Genomic DNA, 18249 nt, shown 5'->3' with positions numbered 1-18249 from the left:
TCTACCGCGGTGAGTACGAGGATTTGAATGCTTGCCCGGTATGCGGTGCATTGCGTTATAAGATCAGTCGCGATGACCCTGGTGATGTCGAGGGTGAGCGCCCCAGGAAGAAGATTCCTGCCAAGGTGATGTGGTATGCTCCTATAATACCACGGTTGAAACGTTTGTTCCAAAACAAAGAGCATGCGAAGGCGATGCGGTGGCACGCAGAAGACCGTAAGAAAGACGGAAAGTTGAGAGTACCCGCTGACGGTTCGCAGTGGAGAAAAATCGAGAGAAAGTACTGGGAGGAGTTTGCAGGTGACCCAAGGAACGTATGGTTTGGTCTAAGCGCAGATGGCATTAATCCTTTTGGGGAGCAGAGCAGCAACCATAGCACGTGGCCTGTGACTCTATGTTTGTATAACCTTCCTCCTTGGTTGTGCATGAAGCGGAAGTTCATTATGATGCCAGTGCTCATCCAAGGCCCTAAGCAACCCGGCAACGACATTGATGTGTACCTAAGGCCATTAGTTGAAGAACTCTTACAACTGTGGAATGGAACAGGTGTACGTGCGTGGGATGAGCACATGGGGGAAGAATTTGACCTAAAGGCGTTGCTGTTCGTGACCATCAATGATTGGCCTGCTCTCAGTAACCTTTCAGGACAGACAAACAAGGGATACCGCGGATGCACGCACTGTTTGGATGATACCGACAGTATATATTTGAATAGTTGTAAGAAGAATGTGTACCTGGGACATCGTCGATTTCTTTCGAGCAGGCATCCCGTAAGAAAGAAAGGCAAGCATTTCAAAGGTGAGGCGGATCACCGGACAAAGCCTCGCCACCGTACTGGTGCTGATGTACATGATATGGTCAAGGATTTGAAGGTAATCTTTGGAAAGGGTCCTGGCGGACAACCTGTTCCGAAGGACGCTGACGGACGCACACCCATGTGGAAGAAGAAATCTATATTTTGGGACCTGCCATATTGGAAAGACCTAGAGGTCCGCTCCGCAATCGACGTGATGCACGTGACGAAGAATCTTTGCGTGACCCTGCTTGGCTTTTTGGGCGTGTATGGGAAGACAAAAGATACACCAGAGGCACGGGAGGACCAGCAACGTATGCACGGAAAAGACGACATACATCAGGGTCAGGCCAGCTACGCTCTTACCAAAGAAGAGAAGGAAATCTTCTTCGAATGCCTGCTCAGCATGAAGGTACCGTCTGGCTTCTCGTCGAATATAAAGGGAATAATAAATATGGCAGAGAAAAAGTTCCAGAACCTAAAGTCTCATGACTGCCACGTGATTATGACGCAACTCCTTCCGGTTGCATTGAGGGGTCTTCTACCGGAAAACGTTCGATTGGCCATTGTGAAGCTATGTGCATTCCTCAATGCAATCTCTCAGAAGGTAATCGATCCAGAAATCATACCAAAGTTACAGAATGATTTGGTGCAATGTCTTGTCAGTTCCGAGTTGGTGTTCCCACCATCCTTCTTCAACATCATGACGCACGTCCTAGTTCACCTTTGCGAAGAGATTAACATTTTGGGTCCTGTATTTCTACACAATATGTTCCCCTTTGAAAGGTTCATGGGAGTCTTGAAGAAATATGTTCATAACCGTGCTAGGCCAGAAGGAAGCATCTCGAAGGGCCATGAAAATGAGGAGGTCATTGAGTTTTGTATTGACTTTATTCCTGGCCTTAAGCCGATTGGTGTTCCTGAATCGCGGCATAAGGGCAGACTGGAAGGAAAAGGCACACTAGAAGGGCATCAAATAATATGTATGGACGGGCATTCTCTCACTGAAGCACACTACACAGTTCTATAGAATTCCGCCTTGGTGGCTCCGTATATGGAGGAACACAAGAATCTTCTACAGTCCAAACACCCGGAGAAGTCTGACGACTGGATTACACGCGAACAAACGAGGACTTTCGCCGGTTGGTTGCAGAAACGTGCCCTGAATGATGGCGATATTCAAAATGACCTGACTCGCTGTCCCAGTTACCATCTTCAAATATAATGACTTTCAAAGGGTAGCAGATAAATGGGAATGCATTTTACACGATCGCCCAAGATAAGAAGAGCACCAACCAAAACAGTGGTGTCCGCTTTGATGCAACAACCAACACGGGGAAGGAAACATATTATGGTTACATAGAGGACATATGGGAACTTAAATATGGATCAGGTGTTTTGAAGGTCCCTTTGTTTCGGTGCAAATGGGTCAATATGACACGAGGCGGGGTAACGGAAGACCCGCAGTACGGAATGACAACAGTGGATCTCAACAATCTTGCATATGCAGACGAACCATTCGTCCTAGCCAATGATGTGGCACAGGTTTTTTATGTGAAAGACATGTCTACCAGGCCGAGAAAAAGAAAAGATAAGGAAGCAAATGGATCATACGACGAGCCAAAGCGCCACATAGTTCTTTCAAAAAAAAGAAACATCGTGGGAGTGGATGACAAGACAGACATGTCAGAAGATTATGAAAAGTTTGATGAAATTGCTCCATTCACAATGAATATTGACCCGAGCATCCAGTTAAATGATGAAGATTTTCCCTGGCTACGGCGCAAAGGGACACACGAGAAGAAAAAGTTTCACACCCAAAGATCTGGGATGTGATCGGCTTCACTATCATCACTTTCTTCTGTGTTTCACACCCAGGAGGGAATGTTTGTAATAGTTAGGGTAGTTAATTATGTGTTTTGGCATTTGAAACGCGAAGAAATTTTATGTGCAAACAAATTCTTTTTCATGCATTTACTGATTTTTTTCCAGCTAACCCTGAAATTGAAAAGCATTTGAAATGAACTCAGAAAAGATTGAAAGTTGGCATGGTATCATAATTTCATACAAATAGCATGTGCAAAAAAGTAGAGAGGGTTACGGCAAAAACTGGATACACTTCATGTACAAAATAGACAATCTTTTTCGAAGTATCAGGGTTTCCGACGAAAACTGAAATGTTACAAAGGCATTTCATTTTTTAAATAACCTAAGCATTACCAAATTGAATATAATGATAAAACACACTAATATTAAACATAAAAAAAAGAATCACTGAAAAATCTTTTTCCAAAGTTAAGTTATTCACAAACTAGTGATTCACACAAATTTCAAATAATTCAAAATTTAAACTATTCAAATTTAAAAACTACCGGCACTAACAGATCAAAGTTTGTAAATTTTTGTACCTAAAGCAAAATTATTCACAAAGAAACTCTAAATACAGCAAAAAACAACTCAAAAATAAATAAAACAAATAAAAAAGCAAAAAATAATAATAATAAAATCCCGCCTACTGGGCCAAAGCGGCCTACATACGACTAGAAACTCAACCTTTTGATGGGCCAGGATGCAGGCCCGCAAAGGCCCAGTAGGCCCACATGGCAGCAATGAATTGGTAGGCCCAGTAGGCCTGCTTAGGAGAGGAGCTCGAGAGAGCTACCGCACTGGGGCTTATAAACCAGTGCGGTAGCCCTTCGACTAGCGAGGTGGGACTAAATTTGCGCACCGCCTTGAGCCAACACACACCTTTAGTACCGGGTCGTGGCTCCAACCGGTAGTAAAGACCCCCCCCCCCCCTTTAGTATCGGTTGGAGCCACCACCCGGTACTAAAGGGGGTGCGCTTCCCGCCGCTTGGCCTGGCCAAAACAGACCTTTAGTACCGGTTGGTGGCTCCAACCGGTACTAAAGGTCCATCCTATATATACAACACTTGAAAAAAATTCAGTTTCCCTCTGTTCTTTCCTCTGTTTCCTCCCTCCGTCGCGCCGCCCTGCCCCGATCGTCGCCGACCCCGGCCGTCCCCGCCCCTCGTCGCCGCCCCGTCGACGTCGCCGCCCCGGCCGTCCCCGTCCCCGTCGTCCCCGTCGCCGCGCCCCGCCCCGCCTCGTCGTCGCCGCCCCGTCCCATCGCCCCTTCGTCGCCGCCCCGTCGTCGCCTCGCCGGTGAGCTCACCCCGGCCGCCAATGTCCACACACACACACAGTACTACACACACACACACACACACACACACACACACACACACACTACACACATTAGTTTGTTTGTTATAATTTTTTCTATTTTTTAGTTATAGAAATGTTAGAAATTATTCTGTTTTTTAGTTATATAAATATTAGAAATGTTAGTTTTATAGAAATATTATAAATGTTTTTTGTTTTTTAGTTATAGAAATATTTATAGAAATGTTAGCAATTTTTCTGTTTTTTAGTTATATAAATATTAGAATTGTTATGGAAATGTTAGTTATATAATCATGAAATTTTAGAATTAGCTTTAGTTAGATGAATTAGATTAATGTCAAATTGTTAGAATTTGCATATATATAGAATTTTAGTTATCGCAATCCAATCATTTAAAAAATGTTACTTTTTGCGGGCATATAGTATTTGTTCTCGACGATATGCCCGGCCCGCATCCTCGCCGTCAACCCGTTCGCGACGACATCATGCTTCAGGGGACCCATATCCGGGACTGGGCTCCGCCGGGCTGGCACTGGGAGGTGCTACCTGGAGGGGCGCGCCGCTTGGTGAGGAACCCGACCTCGGGTCCCGTCATCGACCCTGATCTTCTTTGGTGGCGTTCGCGTGGGCCACATTCGGTGCAGAGGCAGCCGGCCCCGCCGGAGGTGGTGCGTCATCGTGTCAGGGAGGAAGATGAGCACGTACATCGCTACATGGCTGCTATGGACGACGTCAGGTTCTCCACTACTTGGCGGGTTCTTTGGGAAGATGACCGGAGATATGATCCTGTGATGGTTCCTTCTCTTTGGGTGTGCACCGCCCGCGCCCCAGGAACCGCGAGTAGCGCCCTAGATTCTTCTGTAGTACTCGATCTTTATTAGGTACCTAGCCAGTGATGTATTCGATATATAGTATTCGAGACGATGTATTCGAGATTATATATATTAAGACGATGATGTATTCGAGATTATATATTCGAGAGGATGTATTCAAGATTCAGATTTTCCTTATTGATTAATTGCATCCATGCATTGTAATTTGAATACTAAATTGTTTTATATTTCTTCTGTATTATTAGTAAAATAAAAGCTATGGCGGACAATACCGGCAAAGAGAGAGAAGAGGAATTGTTCGACATCATACGCAGCCCTCACAGGCTAGATGATCTGAATGAAGCAGATGACGGCTCCCAATATCTTAACAATACCGGAGAGGGTGATGAAAAGATATTCGATCTCGACGACCGGGTTGATGAAGTCATGAACTATGATTATGATTATGACACAGACAATGTTTGTGATGACACAGACAATGCTGATCTTCAAATAACAAACACTACCGGCGAGGTATATTTATATAAGCATGCATCATGGGGATCATCACATGTTTTTTTATTGAAGATATATTAACGAATCGATCTTTCTTCTTTCAGCCCTCCGGATCGAGCAAATCTGCTTCTACAGACAGCAAGACAAAGCGAGGCCCGAGCAGATTGTTGAAGGATGGTGTAAAGTACCACATCGAATCCATCAAACCTAGTGGCGAACCCCTCACACCTAAGAACATTGCGAACAAGTGGACTCGTCAGTGCGGAGTTCTTGTGAAGGACAAACTCCCGATCTCCATTCAAGAATGGAAAGAGCCAAAGACTAAACGTCCAGGTGTTACTTGGGTCGATGGCAGAGCCAAAGAAGACCTGGTGAAATCTCTGATGGAACATTTCACCCTACCAGATCATTTCACTAAAGCAGATGTGGACAAAGTCAAGGCCGCTGCTCTTAAGAAGATGACAATTGCATTCAACACCCACAAGAAAATTGTATGGGCCAACTACCTTGCAAATGAAAGGAAGACTCCAGATTTCAAGGGAACACTGGAGAAGCAAAGAGAATATTGGGACAATTTCGTGACCTTCAAGTATTCAGAATTATCTAAGGAACGGTCGATGAAAAACAAGGCAAATGCCGCAAGAAAGACGCAGTTCCATAGGCTGGGTCTAGGTGGCTACGCGATGGCATTGCCTAAGTGGGATAAGTCTGAACAAGAGATGGAGGATGCAGGAGTCACTCCGGTTACCCGGCACTGGCCCCCCAGGTGCAGAACTTGGTTCTATGCGCATGGGGGAGCATTGGACCCAAAGACAGGCGGAGTTTCGCGGAAGGCAAGTCTAAAAGGAGCCGAACAAAAGATAATTGACGCAATAGATGAAGATCGAAGGGGGGTGTTCACGCCTAACAGAGAGAACAACGAGGTTACGCGCGCCCTGGGAAATCCTGAACGCCCAGGAAGAACACGAGGTATGGGCGTTATTCCCTGGTATGAGAGCTTTTCAGAATGGAACGAGGACTACAGGAGCCGTGCAAGAAGGAAGATGGAGGAGGAGAAGAAAAGGAAGCTGGAGGAGGAGCAGAGGAAGCAGGACGCAGAACGCCTTCAAGGCCTAGAAGCAAGGCACACGGACCTGGCACTCAAATTCCAGCAGCAGCAACAGCAGATCGACTCACTTAGCCAGGAAAGGGGGTCTCAGCAGCGGCAGCAGCAAGCGGATGATCGTCCAGCATTGGATAGCACCATCCCATCCATGCCGAGAAGCAGCATTGGTTCTGCCCCGGGCAACACACTGTTGGATAAATACCCTGTGGATGACATCATAGAGAACACTAACTGCGAGCTACACTCCAAAATGAAGAACATATCCATGAAGGTGGCGGACGGTGTTGCTTTTCCAGTTACCCCCGAAGCAACCTACCATTGCATCCCGATTCCAGAGGGCTATGCTCGTGTCATGGTTGATGAAGTGGTGGACCCATATTCGGGGCTAACGCTTGACATTCCTGGAGGTGAAGACGAGCGCACACTCGGAGAGGCTATACATCGTATCATCCTATGGAGAAATGATTGCATAATCTTTCGAAGTCCACCGACACCGCGTCGTCTGCCGACTCCTCGAAGTCCGCCACCGAGTCAGCAGACTCCCGCTCCTCCAAGTCCACGAACGCGTGAGACGACTCCTCCTCGAAGTCCGCCACCTCCTCCAAGTCCCCGAACGCATGAGCCGACTCCTCCGATTTCAAGCCCGGCACAGTGTCATGCCACTTCTCCGGTTGCAAGTCCGGCACCGTGTCAGGCCACACCTCCTGCTTCAAGTCCGGCACATCGTCAGGCCACTTCTCCTGGTCCAACTCCACGTCAGCCGTCTCCGCCGTCTCAGCAATCACAGAAGAGACATCCCGCAGCTTTGGTGCGTAGCGGTACGAGTCGAGGTAGTTCAGGAAGTACATGCGAAGGCAAGCAATATAAATATGGTACAAGCCTCGCTCCTCTTCCTCAGAGGCCTTACGACATGACTAAGGAGCAAAACACAGCCATAGTGCAAGCCCAAGTGGACGCCCATTTTGGACCGAAACCGGCACCGCCGCCAAAGGAGAAAGTGCCTGAGAAAGTAATTGACCACTTCATTCGTATGGCTAGAGAACCAGCTCCCAAACCTGTTGACTCGGACTATGAGCGCCAAATCAGGAAGGCACATCGAGCACGACTACAGAAGGAAGCGAGCTCAAGCTCGAGCCAACAAGCAGCTGGCAAAAAATGCGGGAAAACCATTCCCCAGTTGTGAGAACAGGCGGCGCAAGCGATCCCCCCGCTTGTTGTGCCAACAACACATGAGAGGAGTAGTACGCGCGCCAAATATTATTGTGGGCAAACCGTTAGCGTTCCCCAGCATGGCGATGTGGTAATAACAGAGGATCATATAATGCAGGCTCAAATGCTCAATATCTCTGTTGGACAACTCCTCGAAATCGAGCCCATGCCTACGCTTAAAGAATTTGAAATATCATGGCAATATGTCCGGGGCAAACCTTTGGTCCATCCAGACAAGGTCAAGGACCTCCCAATGAGAATGTATCAATTGCATCAATGGTACATGAACATTACCAAGATTTCCAATCAAGAGTCCCTCATGGTGAATGTCAAGCATGAGCATTATTACCATGAGAAAGCTCTGGCCATTGAGTATCCAGAACTATTTCAGTTATTTAATCAAGACGCACTCGACAAGTCTATCGTCAGTTGCTATTGTCTGTAAGTGATTTCTTTCTGTAATTTAAGTCTCAAGCTAGTTATGTAGTGATAATTTTGATCAATCATTACATGTAATTATCCTCACTATATTCTTTTTCTATGGTATTATATGCAGGATGAAGATGTATGAAATGAAAAAAGCTGGACGCTATGGCGTTGGGTTCATTGACCCAAATACCATTAATCAGGACATATGGGAGATTGAACATTGTCAAGCTGCTGTAGAGGAAAGCATGCTAGAGTTCTTGAAGCGCCTCAATACCTTCGAAGATATACTACTTCCTTACAACTTCCTGTGAGTCACACTGTCTTGTACTACAAATTCTGTTTTTGCTTACTAGCTAGCTAGATGTTAATAATTAAGTGTATACGGTTTACGGTAGTTGATTAATTTTATGCACATGCCCGCTTAATTAAGACATGCAAACGTGTGCGTATGCAGTTGGCACTGGGTCTTGATAGACATTAAAGTTGAGGAAGGAAAAGTTGAATTACTGTACTCACTAACTAAAAAAGATAAAGACTACACCATCGTGAAGGGGATAGTCAACAGGTAATTTCAATCATTATTAACTATTAGTTCCTGATATGAACTATTTAATAACCCCTTTATTAATTTTCTTTGCCGGCGGGCAGGGCATGGGCAAAGTTCATCGCGGTGACTCCAGGAGAATGGAAAAAAAATTGTTTTGGCATCGATCCAAGGTAAGTAATTAAGTAGTACTAGCTAGTTACCATCTCTTTAATCCTTGTTTCAATATCATTAATTAATTATTATGCTTGATTAATCATTATCTGATTCAATTCCATTCTCGTAAAGGCCCTGAGGCAGGCGAAAGGGAATAATCTGTGTGCATACTACGTTTGCGAGAACATTCGCATGATGACGTGCGAAAGGAGCAGATCTGATAGACAGGACTGGGTACGTTTTTGTCAGAACACTATTCACACCATTATCGATATCTAGTCACACAACTAACACACATGCATATTGATCTCCTTCTTAACATTTCAGATCAGTGCGGAATAAGCTCCTACCATCGGACCGCATACAAGCACTTCAAGAGGAAATAGCCGGATTTTTGCTCGACCAGGTCATAGATCCGAAAGGAGAATACTATTACCCGCTACCGCCCCCATGAACCACTTGTCATCGTGCTCTGAAGGCACCAAGGCAACATGTAGTAGAAATTGTATATGTATATACATGTGTATATGTGTGAATAGTTAATGGTGTTGGCTGTGAGACATTCGATGATATTATATATATATATATATATATATATATATATATATATATATATATATATATGCGGTTCTACGTACGAGAAAATCTATTTAATATATATGCATAACGTGTACAATTTGTAGTATCGTGAAATACCAGCAAACAAAAAAGAATTAAATGGAAAATAAAGCCAAATTGAAAACACAAAATTAAAGCAAAAATAAAAAAAACACCCAAACATTTAGTATCAGTTGGTGTTACCAACCGGTACTAATGTCCTACACGCACACGGGCCTGGCTCGTGCCACGTGTTTGCACTTTAGCGCCGGTTCGTGACGAACCGGTACTAAGGGGGGGGGGGCTTTAGTCCCCGCTCTTTAGTGCCGGTTCGCCAACCGGCACTAAAAGCCGTCACGAACCGGCACTAAAGCCCGGTTCTGCACTAGTGGATACAAAGGTGGACAGACACTAAGCAACTCACCGAGCAAAAATAACACTCAAGTTCATATGATCACTTTTTTGATTAACAAAGGTACAAAGCATCTTCATGTCTAAGGAAAAGACACAATACTATATATTTCCACAATTTTCTGATGCCTTTTGTTTGTGCGACACATGCATGTGCTATGGAGACGAACTACGGGACTACTTTTTATTTAAAAAATTACTGAATGAGGAATGAGTGTGGGCCTGTCATATATACGAAAATCATCCATACAATCAAATGCATCACTAAACTCAACTCATATTGCACGCATGCATGGACACATGAGCGTCGACGATGGTGGGGATTGAGGATGGAGGGGGCGGCAAGACACACATGGAGAAGCAGGAGGACTCATGCTAAATTCAAATAAGTATTTTTATACCAAACTTTTGTATTTATTTAACCTTATATTTTTATCATACTACAATATTAGCGAGTATAGTTTTCATATTTATTTGTATAATTACCCACATAACACTAATGTATGTGTTTGTGTATATTTTAATATTATGGTAAATATATGTAAGTGTAATGTCTAACCAACATCTTTATAGTGGTTTCTAGTATATTATTATTTAAGCATATTTATATAATATTGCGGAGTATAAATTGTATAATTTGCAGATGCAATGCAAGTTAGGTTCACTAATATATTGAGAACATGTGCATGACATTAAAATAGCATTGCTTACTGATGAACATAGAAATGTGGCAAATTCAGTTTTGCGTCATTGGATTTGTTTATTTATAAGCTCAGTTGATCACTTGGTTTCATCTGGTGTAAACATGACCTCCTTTCTGATATAAAAGGTTTTGCACAAAATTAAAGTAAAAATCTATTTACCATTTTTTCAATACATCTTGCAGAACGTAAATTGGAGAGAGACTAGCAGGCGAACTAAGCTCATTTTCGGCTATCTGCTTGGTTGTTACTTGTTACCATGTAGTACATGCTATATTGATCTGTGGCGTATACTCGATTCTGCAAATGTGGAATTGTATTTTCACATATACAAATATTTAGAATTCATTATACATAAATACTTGATCCTTTCTATTTTTGTTTATCTCAACATGCTCACATTCCGCCTCACCACAGAGCAACCTCATCAATTATATTGTTTCTTTTCCCATATATTTTTAGCTGCATCCGTACATGCAAGTGGCGAATAAAAATCCAGTTGTTATATGAGCAAGATGCGACTACTAAGTATAGTAACGATCACCCTTTTGGCTTTTGCTAATGCGTATAGAGCAAGGGTGCGTCCCTTTGTACGTGCAGCTAGCTAGCATATATTCCTGCATGCCATTTCCATCCGTTGATCGGCGTGAGATGGAGCGCCGCCCTCTGCCATCCATCGTGCGGAACAGAACATCGCACTTCATCGCAATCATTCCTAAAGTTCCACAGTAGCAGGCATATAATGTGTCAAAAGGATATAAATATATAGGAATGAAAAATTTGAGTATCACATCCGACGCTTTGGCCGAGTGGTTAAGGCGTGTGCCTGCTAAGTACATGGGGTTTCCCCGCGAGAGTTCGAATCTCTCAGGCGTCGTTTGCTTTTTTATTTTACCTTTTTTCACTCATCTCCAAGTATATATATACCAGTAGCTTCATGGGAGGTCCGCGTGGTGTATCTCGAGCCCCATTGTAGACTCCAACATCCAAAACTAACTAAGTAGCTAGGATCGAGAGCAGCTGGAGATGGATAGCTCCACTAACTCTAAACTCAAGCCGTTCGTCGACAAGGAAGAAGCCCAAGAGAAACCAGGCAGAGAGCGAGGAGGATGGATCACTCTCCCCTTCATAGCTGGTACATATGCGCAGACCTCTCTCTCACAGACCCACGCACCCACACACAATCTTTGTTAGACGAACGGTACGTATGTATCACTCGCTCCGTCTCTGTGTGTGAGCAGGGAGCATGCTGGGGCTGGGGCTGGCCGTCAACGGGACGACCAGCAACCTGCTGGTGTACCTGCTCAAGGAGTACAACGTGGAGAGCATCGACGCCGCGCAGATCGCCAACATCGCTCGCGGCTCCCTCAACCTCGTGCCGGTCGCCGGCGCCGTCCTCGCCGACTCCTACCTCGGCTCCTTCCCCGTCATCCTCGCTGGTGCCGTCATCAACCTCCTGGTCCGACCCCTACCAACTTAATTTGCTGCCCTCCCAAAACAACCCGTCTCCGATCTGCCTCGCTATGGACTTTTCACTTTTATTAGTTGCCTTGTCTTTTTTTTCCCTGATCGAAGTTGCGCTTTCGAGTTACTCCTGTAAAAAAAAATATAAGATCGTTTAGATCACTAAAGCAATGATGTAAACAATCTTATATTTCTCTACAGAGAGAGTACATGGAAACTGGAGAAGTGGGGCAACACAGTATGTGACGGCATTTTTTTTTTCTTTTGAGAATCACGTGTGACGCTAACTACCAAATTTATATTAGATAAAATGGATTTCTTCTTTTGGGGGGTGGACATAAAATGGGTTTGAAGAAATGCGTAATGGAACCCTTTATGTGAAAAGTTCAAAGTTCAAATTCTTAGGCGTCGTTTGCTTTTTTATTTTACCTTTTTTCACTCATCTCCAAGTATATATATACCAGTAGCTTCATGGGAGGTCCGCGTGGTGTATCTCGAGCCCCATTGTAGACTCCAACATCCAAAACTAACTAAGTAGCTAGGATCGAGAGCAGCTGGAGATGGATAGCTCCACTAACTCTAAACTCAAGCCGTTCGTCGACAAGGAAGAAGCCCAAGAGAAACCAGGCAGAGAGCGAGGAGGATGGATCACTCTCCCCTTCATAGCTGGTACATATGCGCAGACCTCTCTCTCACAGACCCACGCACCCACACACAATCTTTGTTAGACGAACGGTACGTATGTATCACTCGCTCCGTCTCTGTGTGTGAGCAGGGAGCATGCTGGGGCTGGGGCTGGCCGTCAACGGGACGACCAGCAACCTGCTGGTGTACCTGCTCAAGGAGTACAACGTGGAGAGCATCGACGCCGCGCAGATCGCCAACATCGCTCGCGGCTCCCTCAACCTCGTGCCGGTCGCCGGCGCCGTCCTCGCCGACTCCTACCTCGGCTCCTTCCCCGTCATCCTCGCTGGTGCCGTCATCAACCTCCTGGTCCGACCCCTACCAACTTAATTTGCTGCCCTCCCAAAACAACCCGTCTCCGATCTGCCTCGCTATGGACTTTTCACTTTTATTAGTTGCCTTGTCTTTTTTTTCCCTGATCGAAGTTGCGCTTTCGAGTTACTCCTGTAAAAAAAAATATAAGATCGTTTAGATCACTAAAGCAATGATGTAAACAATCTTATATTTCTCTACAGAGAGAGTACATGGAAACTGGAGAAGTGGGGCAACACAGTATGTGACGGCATTTTTTTTTTCTTTTGAGAATCACGTGTGACGCTAACTACCAAATTTATATTAGATAAAATGGATTTCTTCTTTTGGGGGGTGGACATAAAATGGGTTTGAAGAAATGCGTAATGGAACCCTTTATGTGAAAAGTTCAAAGTTCAAATTCTTAGGCGTCGTTTGCTTTTTTATTTTACCTTTTTTCACTCATCTCCAAGTATATATATACCAGTAGCTTCATGGGAGGTCCGCGTGGTGTATCTCGAGCCCCATTGTAGACTCCAACATCCAAAACTAACTAAGTAGCTAGGATCGAGAGCAGCTGGAGATGGATAGCTCCACTAACTCTAAACTCAAGCCGTTCGTCGACAAGGAAGAAGCCCAAGAGAAACCAGGCAGAGAGCGAGGAGGATGGATCACTCTCCCCTTCATAGCTGGTACATATGCGCAGACCTCTCTCTCACAGACCCACGCACCCACACACAATCTTTGTTAGACGAACGGTACGTATGTATCACTCGCTCCGTCTCTGTGTGTGAGCAGGGAGCATGCTGGGGCTGGGGCTGGCCGTCAACGGGACGACCAGCAACCTGCTGGTGTACCTGCTCAAGGAGTACAACGTGGAGAGCATCGACGCCGCGCAGATCGCCAACATCGCTCGCGGCTCCCTCAACCTCGTGCCGGTCGCCGGCGCCGTCCTCGCCGACTCCTACCTCGGCTCCTTCCCCGTCATCCTCGCTGGTGCCGTCATCAACCTCCTGGTCCGACCCCTACCAACTTAATTTGCTGCCCTCCCAAAACAACCCGTCTCCGATCTGCCTCGCTATGGACTTTTCACTTTTATTAGTTGCCTTGTCTTTTTTTTCCCTGATCGAAGTTGCGCTTTCGAGTTACTCCTGTAAAAAAAAATATAAGATCGTTTAGATCACTAAAGCAATGATGTAAACAATCTTATATTTCTCTACAGAGAGAGTACATGGAAACTGGAGAAGTGGGGCAACACAGTATGTGACGGCATTTTTTTTTTCTTTTGAGAATCACGTGTGACGCTAACTACCAAATTTATATTAGATAAAATGGATTTCTTCTTTTGGGGGGTGGACATAAAATGGGTTTGAAGAAATGCGTAATGGAACCCTTTATGTGAAAAGTTCAAAGTTCAAATTCTTAGGTTTAAAAAAATTCATAAAAATATATACATACATACGGATGTATACTACTTGTCTGCAAAGTTTTATGGCGAAATATTTTTCTATGTGAACTACACAAAAATGACAAAATCACATATTTCTAGGACATGTACTATTCACTATAAAAGTACATGATTTTGTTTTTTTGTACAGCTAACATGATAACGTATTTCGTGATGAAATTTCACACGCATCTAATATACATCTACAGGTATTTTTGTATTTATTTTCAGTTGTTTTGAAACTTAAAAAGTCGATTTCTGAGTGTTTGAAAATTACGGGCTCCATGGAGCCAGAGCCAAAGATACACTCTATGTTTCTTTTCAAGGGATAATATATAGGTAAAGGATGATGATTTCTTAAAAAAAAATTGTAGGCACGTTCAAATTAATATGCCTCTTAAGATTATATATCAACCACCTCCTGAAAGAAACACAACACCAAACTACATCCTCAGAAGTTGTCACTTTATTTTTGTAGTTATTATTCAGCCTTTGAGTAAGAGATGATACCAATTTTTCAAACGTCAAGACACAGTGATCCTTCACAAAGCGAAACCGAAATATTAAGTAGCAGCGTCCAAAGAATTAATGGTCAGAGCCACACCTTATTATGTCTTTTTTCATTGCTTTCTCATTTTTTGAACCTTCTTAACTGCCATTTGGTTTAAGTAATCCACTGTAGAATTCTCCTCTTATTTTTCCATCAATAAAAGAAACTAACTGTTCGATGTGCAACACAATTATTCAAATGGTCATGTCATGAAGGCCATGTAAATGTAGAGAAAAACATACAGCTATAAGGTCACGCTCTGTGCGTCAAAATAACCATATGAATTATGCATGCATGACCACGACATATTTATGCAACAACAATGACAAATACGAACTCTGGCTCATGCTCTCAAATAAAATAAGAAGAGAGAACTCTGTTTCATCAACTACCTCAATGCATAGGTTGATCCTTTCATACCCAAAAGCCAATAAATTAGTACCGAGAAATTTACATAAAAAATATCTCCATTTCCATGAAACTTTATAGTGATCGTTAATCATTTTGTTGTGCAGTGCAAAAAAAATAATCTAATGCTTATTTAGGTATGACCACCACGCATTTATGTGGCGAGAATGACAATTCGGACTCTGGCACCTGCTCTCAAATAAATGAAAAGAAAAACTCTGTTTCATGCAACTAGCTCGATGCATTCGCAAAGCTGCAAACAAACACACAAATGAATTGTCAATAGGAACTTTATAGAGAGAACGGCGTTTCGGTGCCCGGGTGCATCTGCACCCGGTCAAAAACAAATCGTAAAAAATTCAGAAAAATTCAAGAAATTCCAAAAAAAAATTGGGTGGTAGACAATTTGATGCGTGAGATACGCTTCAATTTTCAAAACATTTGGACTTCTGTGCAGCTCTCAGCAAAAAAGACAAATCAGACCAGAACAGTATATGAACAGTATACATTTTTACAGACCTCCGATTTGTCTTTTTTGCTGAGAGCTGCACAGAAGTCCAAATGTTTTGAAAATTGGAGCGTACCTCACGCATCAAATTGTCCACCACCCCAATTTTTTTTGAATTTTTTTGAAGTTTTCTACTATTTATTTTGATTTTTTTCGTGAGCGCAGGTACAGATGAGCTCGGGCTCAGATTCGAATTTTCGCTTTGTAGACGAATATTTCTGCAGATAATAGAGATTTGGAAGAGAAATCCCCAGTTACATGAAACTTTATAATGATTATTATATCAATTTTTGTGCAGTGCAAAAACAGATTTGCAAATTCGTAGCTGCTCGAGAAATAACCCACTCTTTCCGACAATTCTTTCATGGTGCCAACATTTTTTTCCCACTTTTGCAGCATTGCCATTATAATGTCTGACCATAAAGATCGTTACAACAATGTCATTATACAGGCTTTCGTGTTGTTCACGCTCACCGCAGCAGTGCCGTCCCTGCGGCCGCCACACTGCACATCGCCGTCCACCGTCGGGTGCCAGCACGGATCCCCAGGGCAACTTGTCATGTTGTATGCCGCCATATTCCTTCTCGCCATTGGCACCGGCGGCACACGTTTCAACATCGCAACAATGGGTGCAGACCAGTTCGTCAGCACCCGTGAGCAAGACACCTTCTTCAACTGGTACTTTGTCTTCCTCTATGGCTCCTTCATCGTTGGCGACACGGCCATCGTCTACATCCAGGACGGCGTGTCGTGGGCTGTGGGGTTCGGCGTCTGTCTCGCCGCGTCGACGTTTAGCCTGGCGATGGTTCTTCTGGGCGCACGGTATTACCGGATGCCCGCAACAAAGGGCAGCCCCTACACAGACCTGGCTCGCGTCGTCGTGGCCGCCGTGCGCAAGGCTAACATCCAAGTCGACACGAATGGTGGTGTGCACTACAACGTAGGAGACGGTGTCGTCGTGGACTCGACCAGCGATGGGGCACCAAGTAAAAGCTTAAGGTAGGTATAGGTGACAATGCAGCAGGACTCTTTTGCAAACATGTCACTGTTGTTTGCTAAACCTCTAGATTCATGACTCATATATTAATTGTATCTTGTCCCTATAGATTTCTAAATCGAGCCGCCATGATCACAAGTGCAAGCGACAATTTCGGGGGTGCATCATGTCCTAACGCCTGGCGGTTGTGCACGGTGCAGCAGGTCGAAGACCTCAAATCCCTCCTCGGTGTCTTCCCGTTGTGGTCGTCCGGCATAATGGTTAGTGTGTCGATCGGAGTGATGATTGGCATGATCATCCTACAGGCCCTCGTCATGGACCGCTCGCTCGGACCACACTTCAACATCCCTGCGGGGGCTATCTCTGTCTGCTCCCTCGTCGCATTCATCGTGGCAACCCCGGTCCTGGACCGCGCCGTCTTCCCACTCTGGCACAGGATCACCAGCACCCCGGCATCCCCGCTGCAGCGCGTGGGACTCGGCCATGTGGTGAATGTTGTAGGCTTGGTTGCCGCCGCACTGGTGGAGCGCCGGAGGCTTGGTAGCATGCGTGCGCACCCCGGTGTGCCCATGTCCGTGTTGTGGCTCATGCTCCCGCTGAGCATCGTCGGGGCCGAAGAGGCCCTACACTTCCCTGGTAACATGGCCTTCTACTACCTGGAGTTCCCCAAGACGCTACGGAGCCTGGCTACAGCTATGGCACCACTGCTCATCGCGATGGGATTCTACCTAAGCACGGTGTTCATGGACGTGGTGAGGTGGGTCACGGTGTGGCTGCCGGGGAACATAGACCAAGGGAGGCTAGACAATGTTTATTGGACACTGGCGGTGGCAGCGACACTCAATTTTGGCTACTTCCTCGTCTGTGTCTGGCGATACAAGTACCATAACCGAGGGACGGGTGTGGCAATGTAGACAAGGATATTATGTGTGATTTGTCCATGAATAAAATAGCAATATGTGTTACCAAAATTCTCAGTTTTCTCTTCTCATTCATACGTTACAAAATGGGTGTATTGGGTAGAGCAAGGAGGAACAAAATGATAATGTACCAACTCCATTTTGTAAATAAAAGGTGTATTTTGTTTCTTTAAAATTAATCTTTGAGAAGAATTGCTTTATGAATACAAATTTTATGTGATGACATGAAATCTGTGCCATTGGGTTCTTCTAGATAAATACTTCTTATGGTAGTTATCTTGTATCACATAACCAACTTATTAAAGAAGTAATTGTGGCATAACCAACATAGTGAGTACAAATGAACATTTAGTGTCATGAGACAGTACTTATGGCATAAAACTTCATCTACCAAGAACCAACGAACTTACTAGAAAGAATTAGAATAGAAAATTTTAATAGTTATATATTACCCCCTTCATTCCAAAATGATTGAATTTCTAGGTTTGTCCTAAGAAAACTTGTTTAAGTCGACCAACTCT

The 18249-nt window shown here is 44.4% G+C and overlaps 1 protein-coding gene and 1 non-coding gene across 4 annotated transcripts; both read left to right on the top strand.

Moving 5' to 3' along the window:
- The first annotated feature begins 11254 nt into the window (after positions 1-11254).
- TRNAS-GCU (transfer RNA serine (anticodon GCU)) lies at positions 11255-11336 on the top strand. Its single transcript has one exon. It is a non-coding gene; the product is annotated as a tRNA-Ser (tRNA).
- LOC123088298 (protein NRT1/ PTR FAMILY 2.3) lies at positions 11336-17879 on the top strand. Of its 3 annotated transcripts, none has more exons than XM_044510492.1 (5): positions 12562-12592; positions 12699-13590; positions 13697-13914; positions 16263-16810; positions 16918-17878. In XM_044510492.1, the coding sequence occupies exons 2-5, from the start codon at positions 13482-13484 to the stop codon at positions 17720-17722; spliced, it is 1680 nt and encodes a 559-aa protein (XP_044366427.1). In that variant the 5' UTR covers positions 12562-12592; positions 12699-13481; the 3' UTR covers positions 17723-17878. The 3 variants fall into 3 exon arrangements, with proteins under 3 accessions (XP_044366428.1, XP_044366427.1, XP_044366429.1); XM_044510494.1 differs by lacking the exon at positions 12562-12592 and having other exon boundaries at positions 12702-12916; positions 13123-13590; XM_044510493.1 differs by lacking the exons at positions 12562-12592; positions 12699-13590; positions 13697-13914 and adding exons at positions 11336-11594; positions 11701-11918 and having other exon boundaries at positions 16918-17879.
- Positions 17880-18249: the final 370 nt, after the last annotated feature.

The sequence above is a fragment of the Triticum aestivum genome, chromosome 4A (genome assembly GCF_018294505.1).
Source record: "Triticum aestivum cultivar Chinese Spring chromosome 4A, IWGSC CS RefSeq v2.1, whole genome shotgun sequence".
Taxonomy (NCBI): Eukaryota; Viridiplantae; Streptophyta; class Magnoliopsida; order Poales; family Poaceae; genus Triticum; species Triticum aestivum.
This window is presented reverse-complemented; position numbering and strand designations above follow the sequence as displayed.

Bases quoted from the DNA above. Each gene is read 5' to 3' on its own strand.
- LOC123088298 (XM_044510493.1), top strand. From the start codon at position 11,486: ATGGATAGCTCCACTAACTCTAAACTCAAGCCGTTCGTCGACAAGGAA. The intron at 11,595-11,700 runs GTACATATGCGC...GTGTGTGAGCAG, and splicing joins CACTCTCCCCTTCATAGCTG to GGAGCATGCTGGGGCTGGGG. The intron at 11,919-16,262 runs GTCCGACCCCTA...GTCATTATACAG, and splicing joins GTGCCGTCATCAACCTCCTG to GCTTTCGTGTTGTTCACGCT.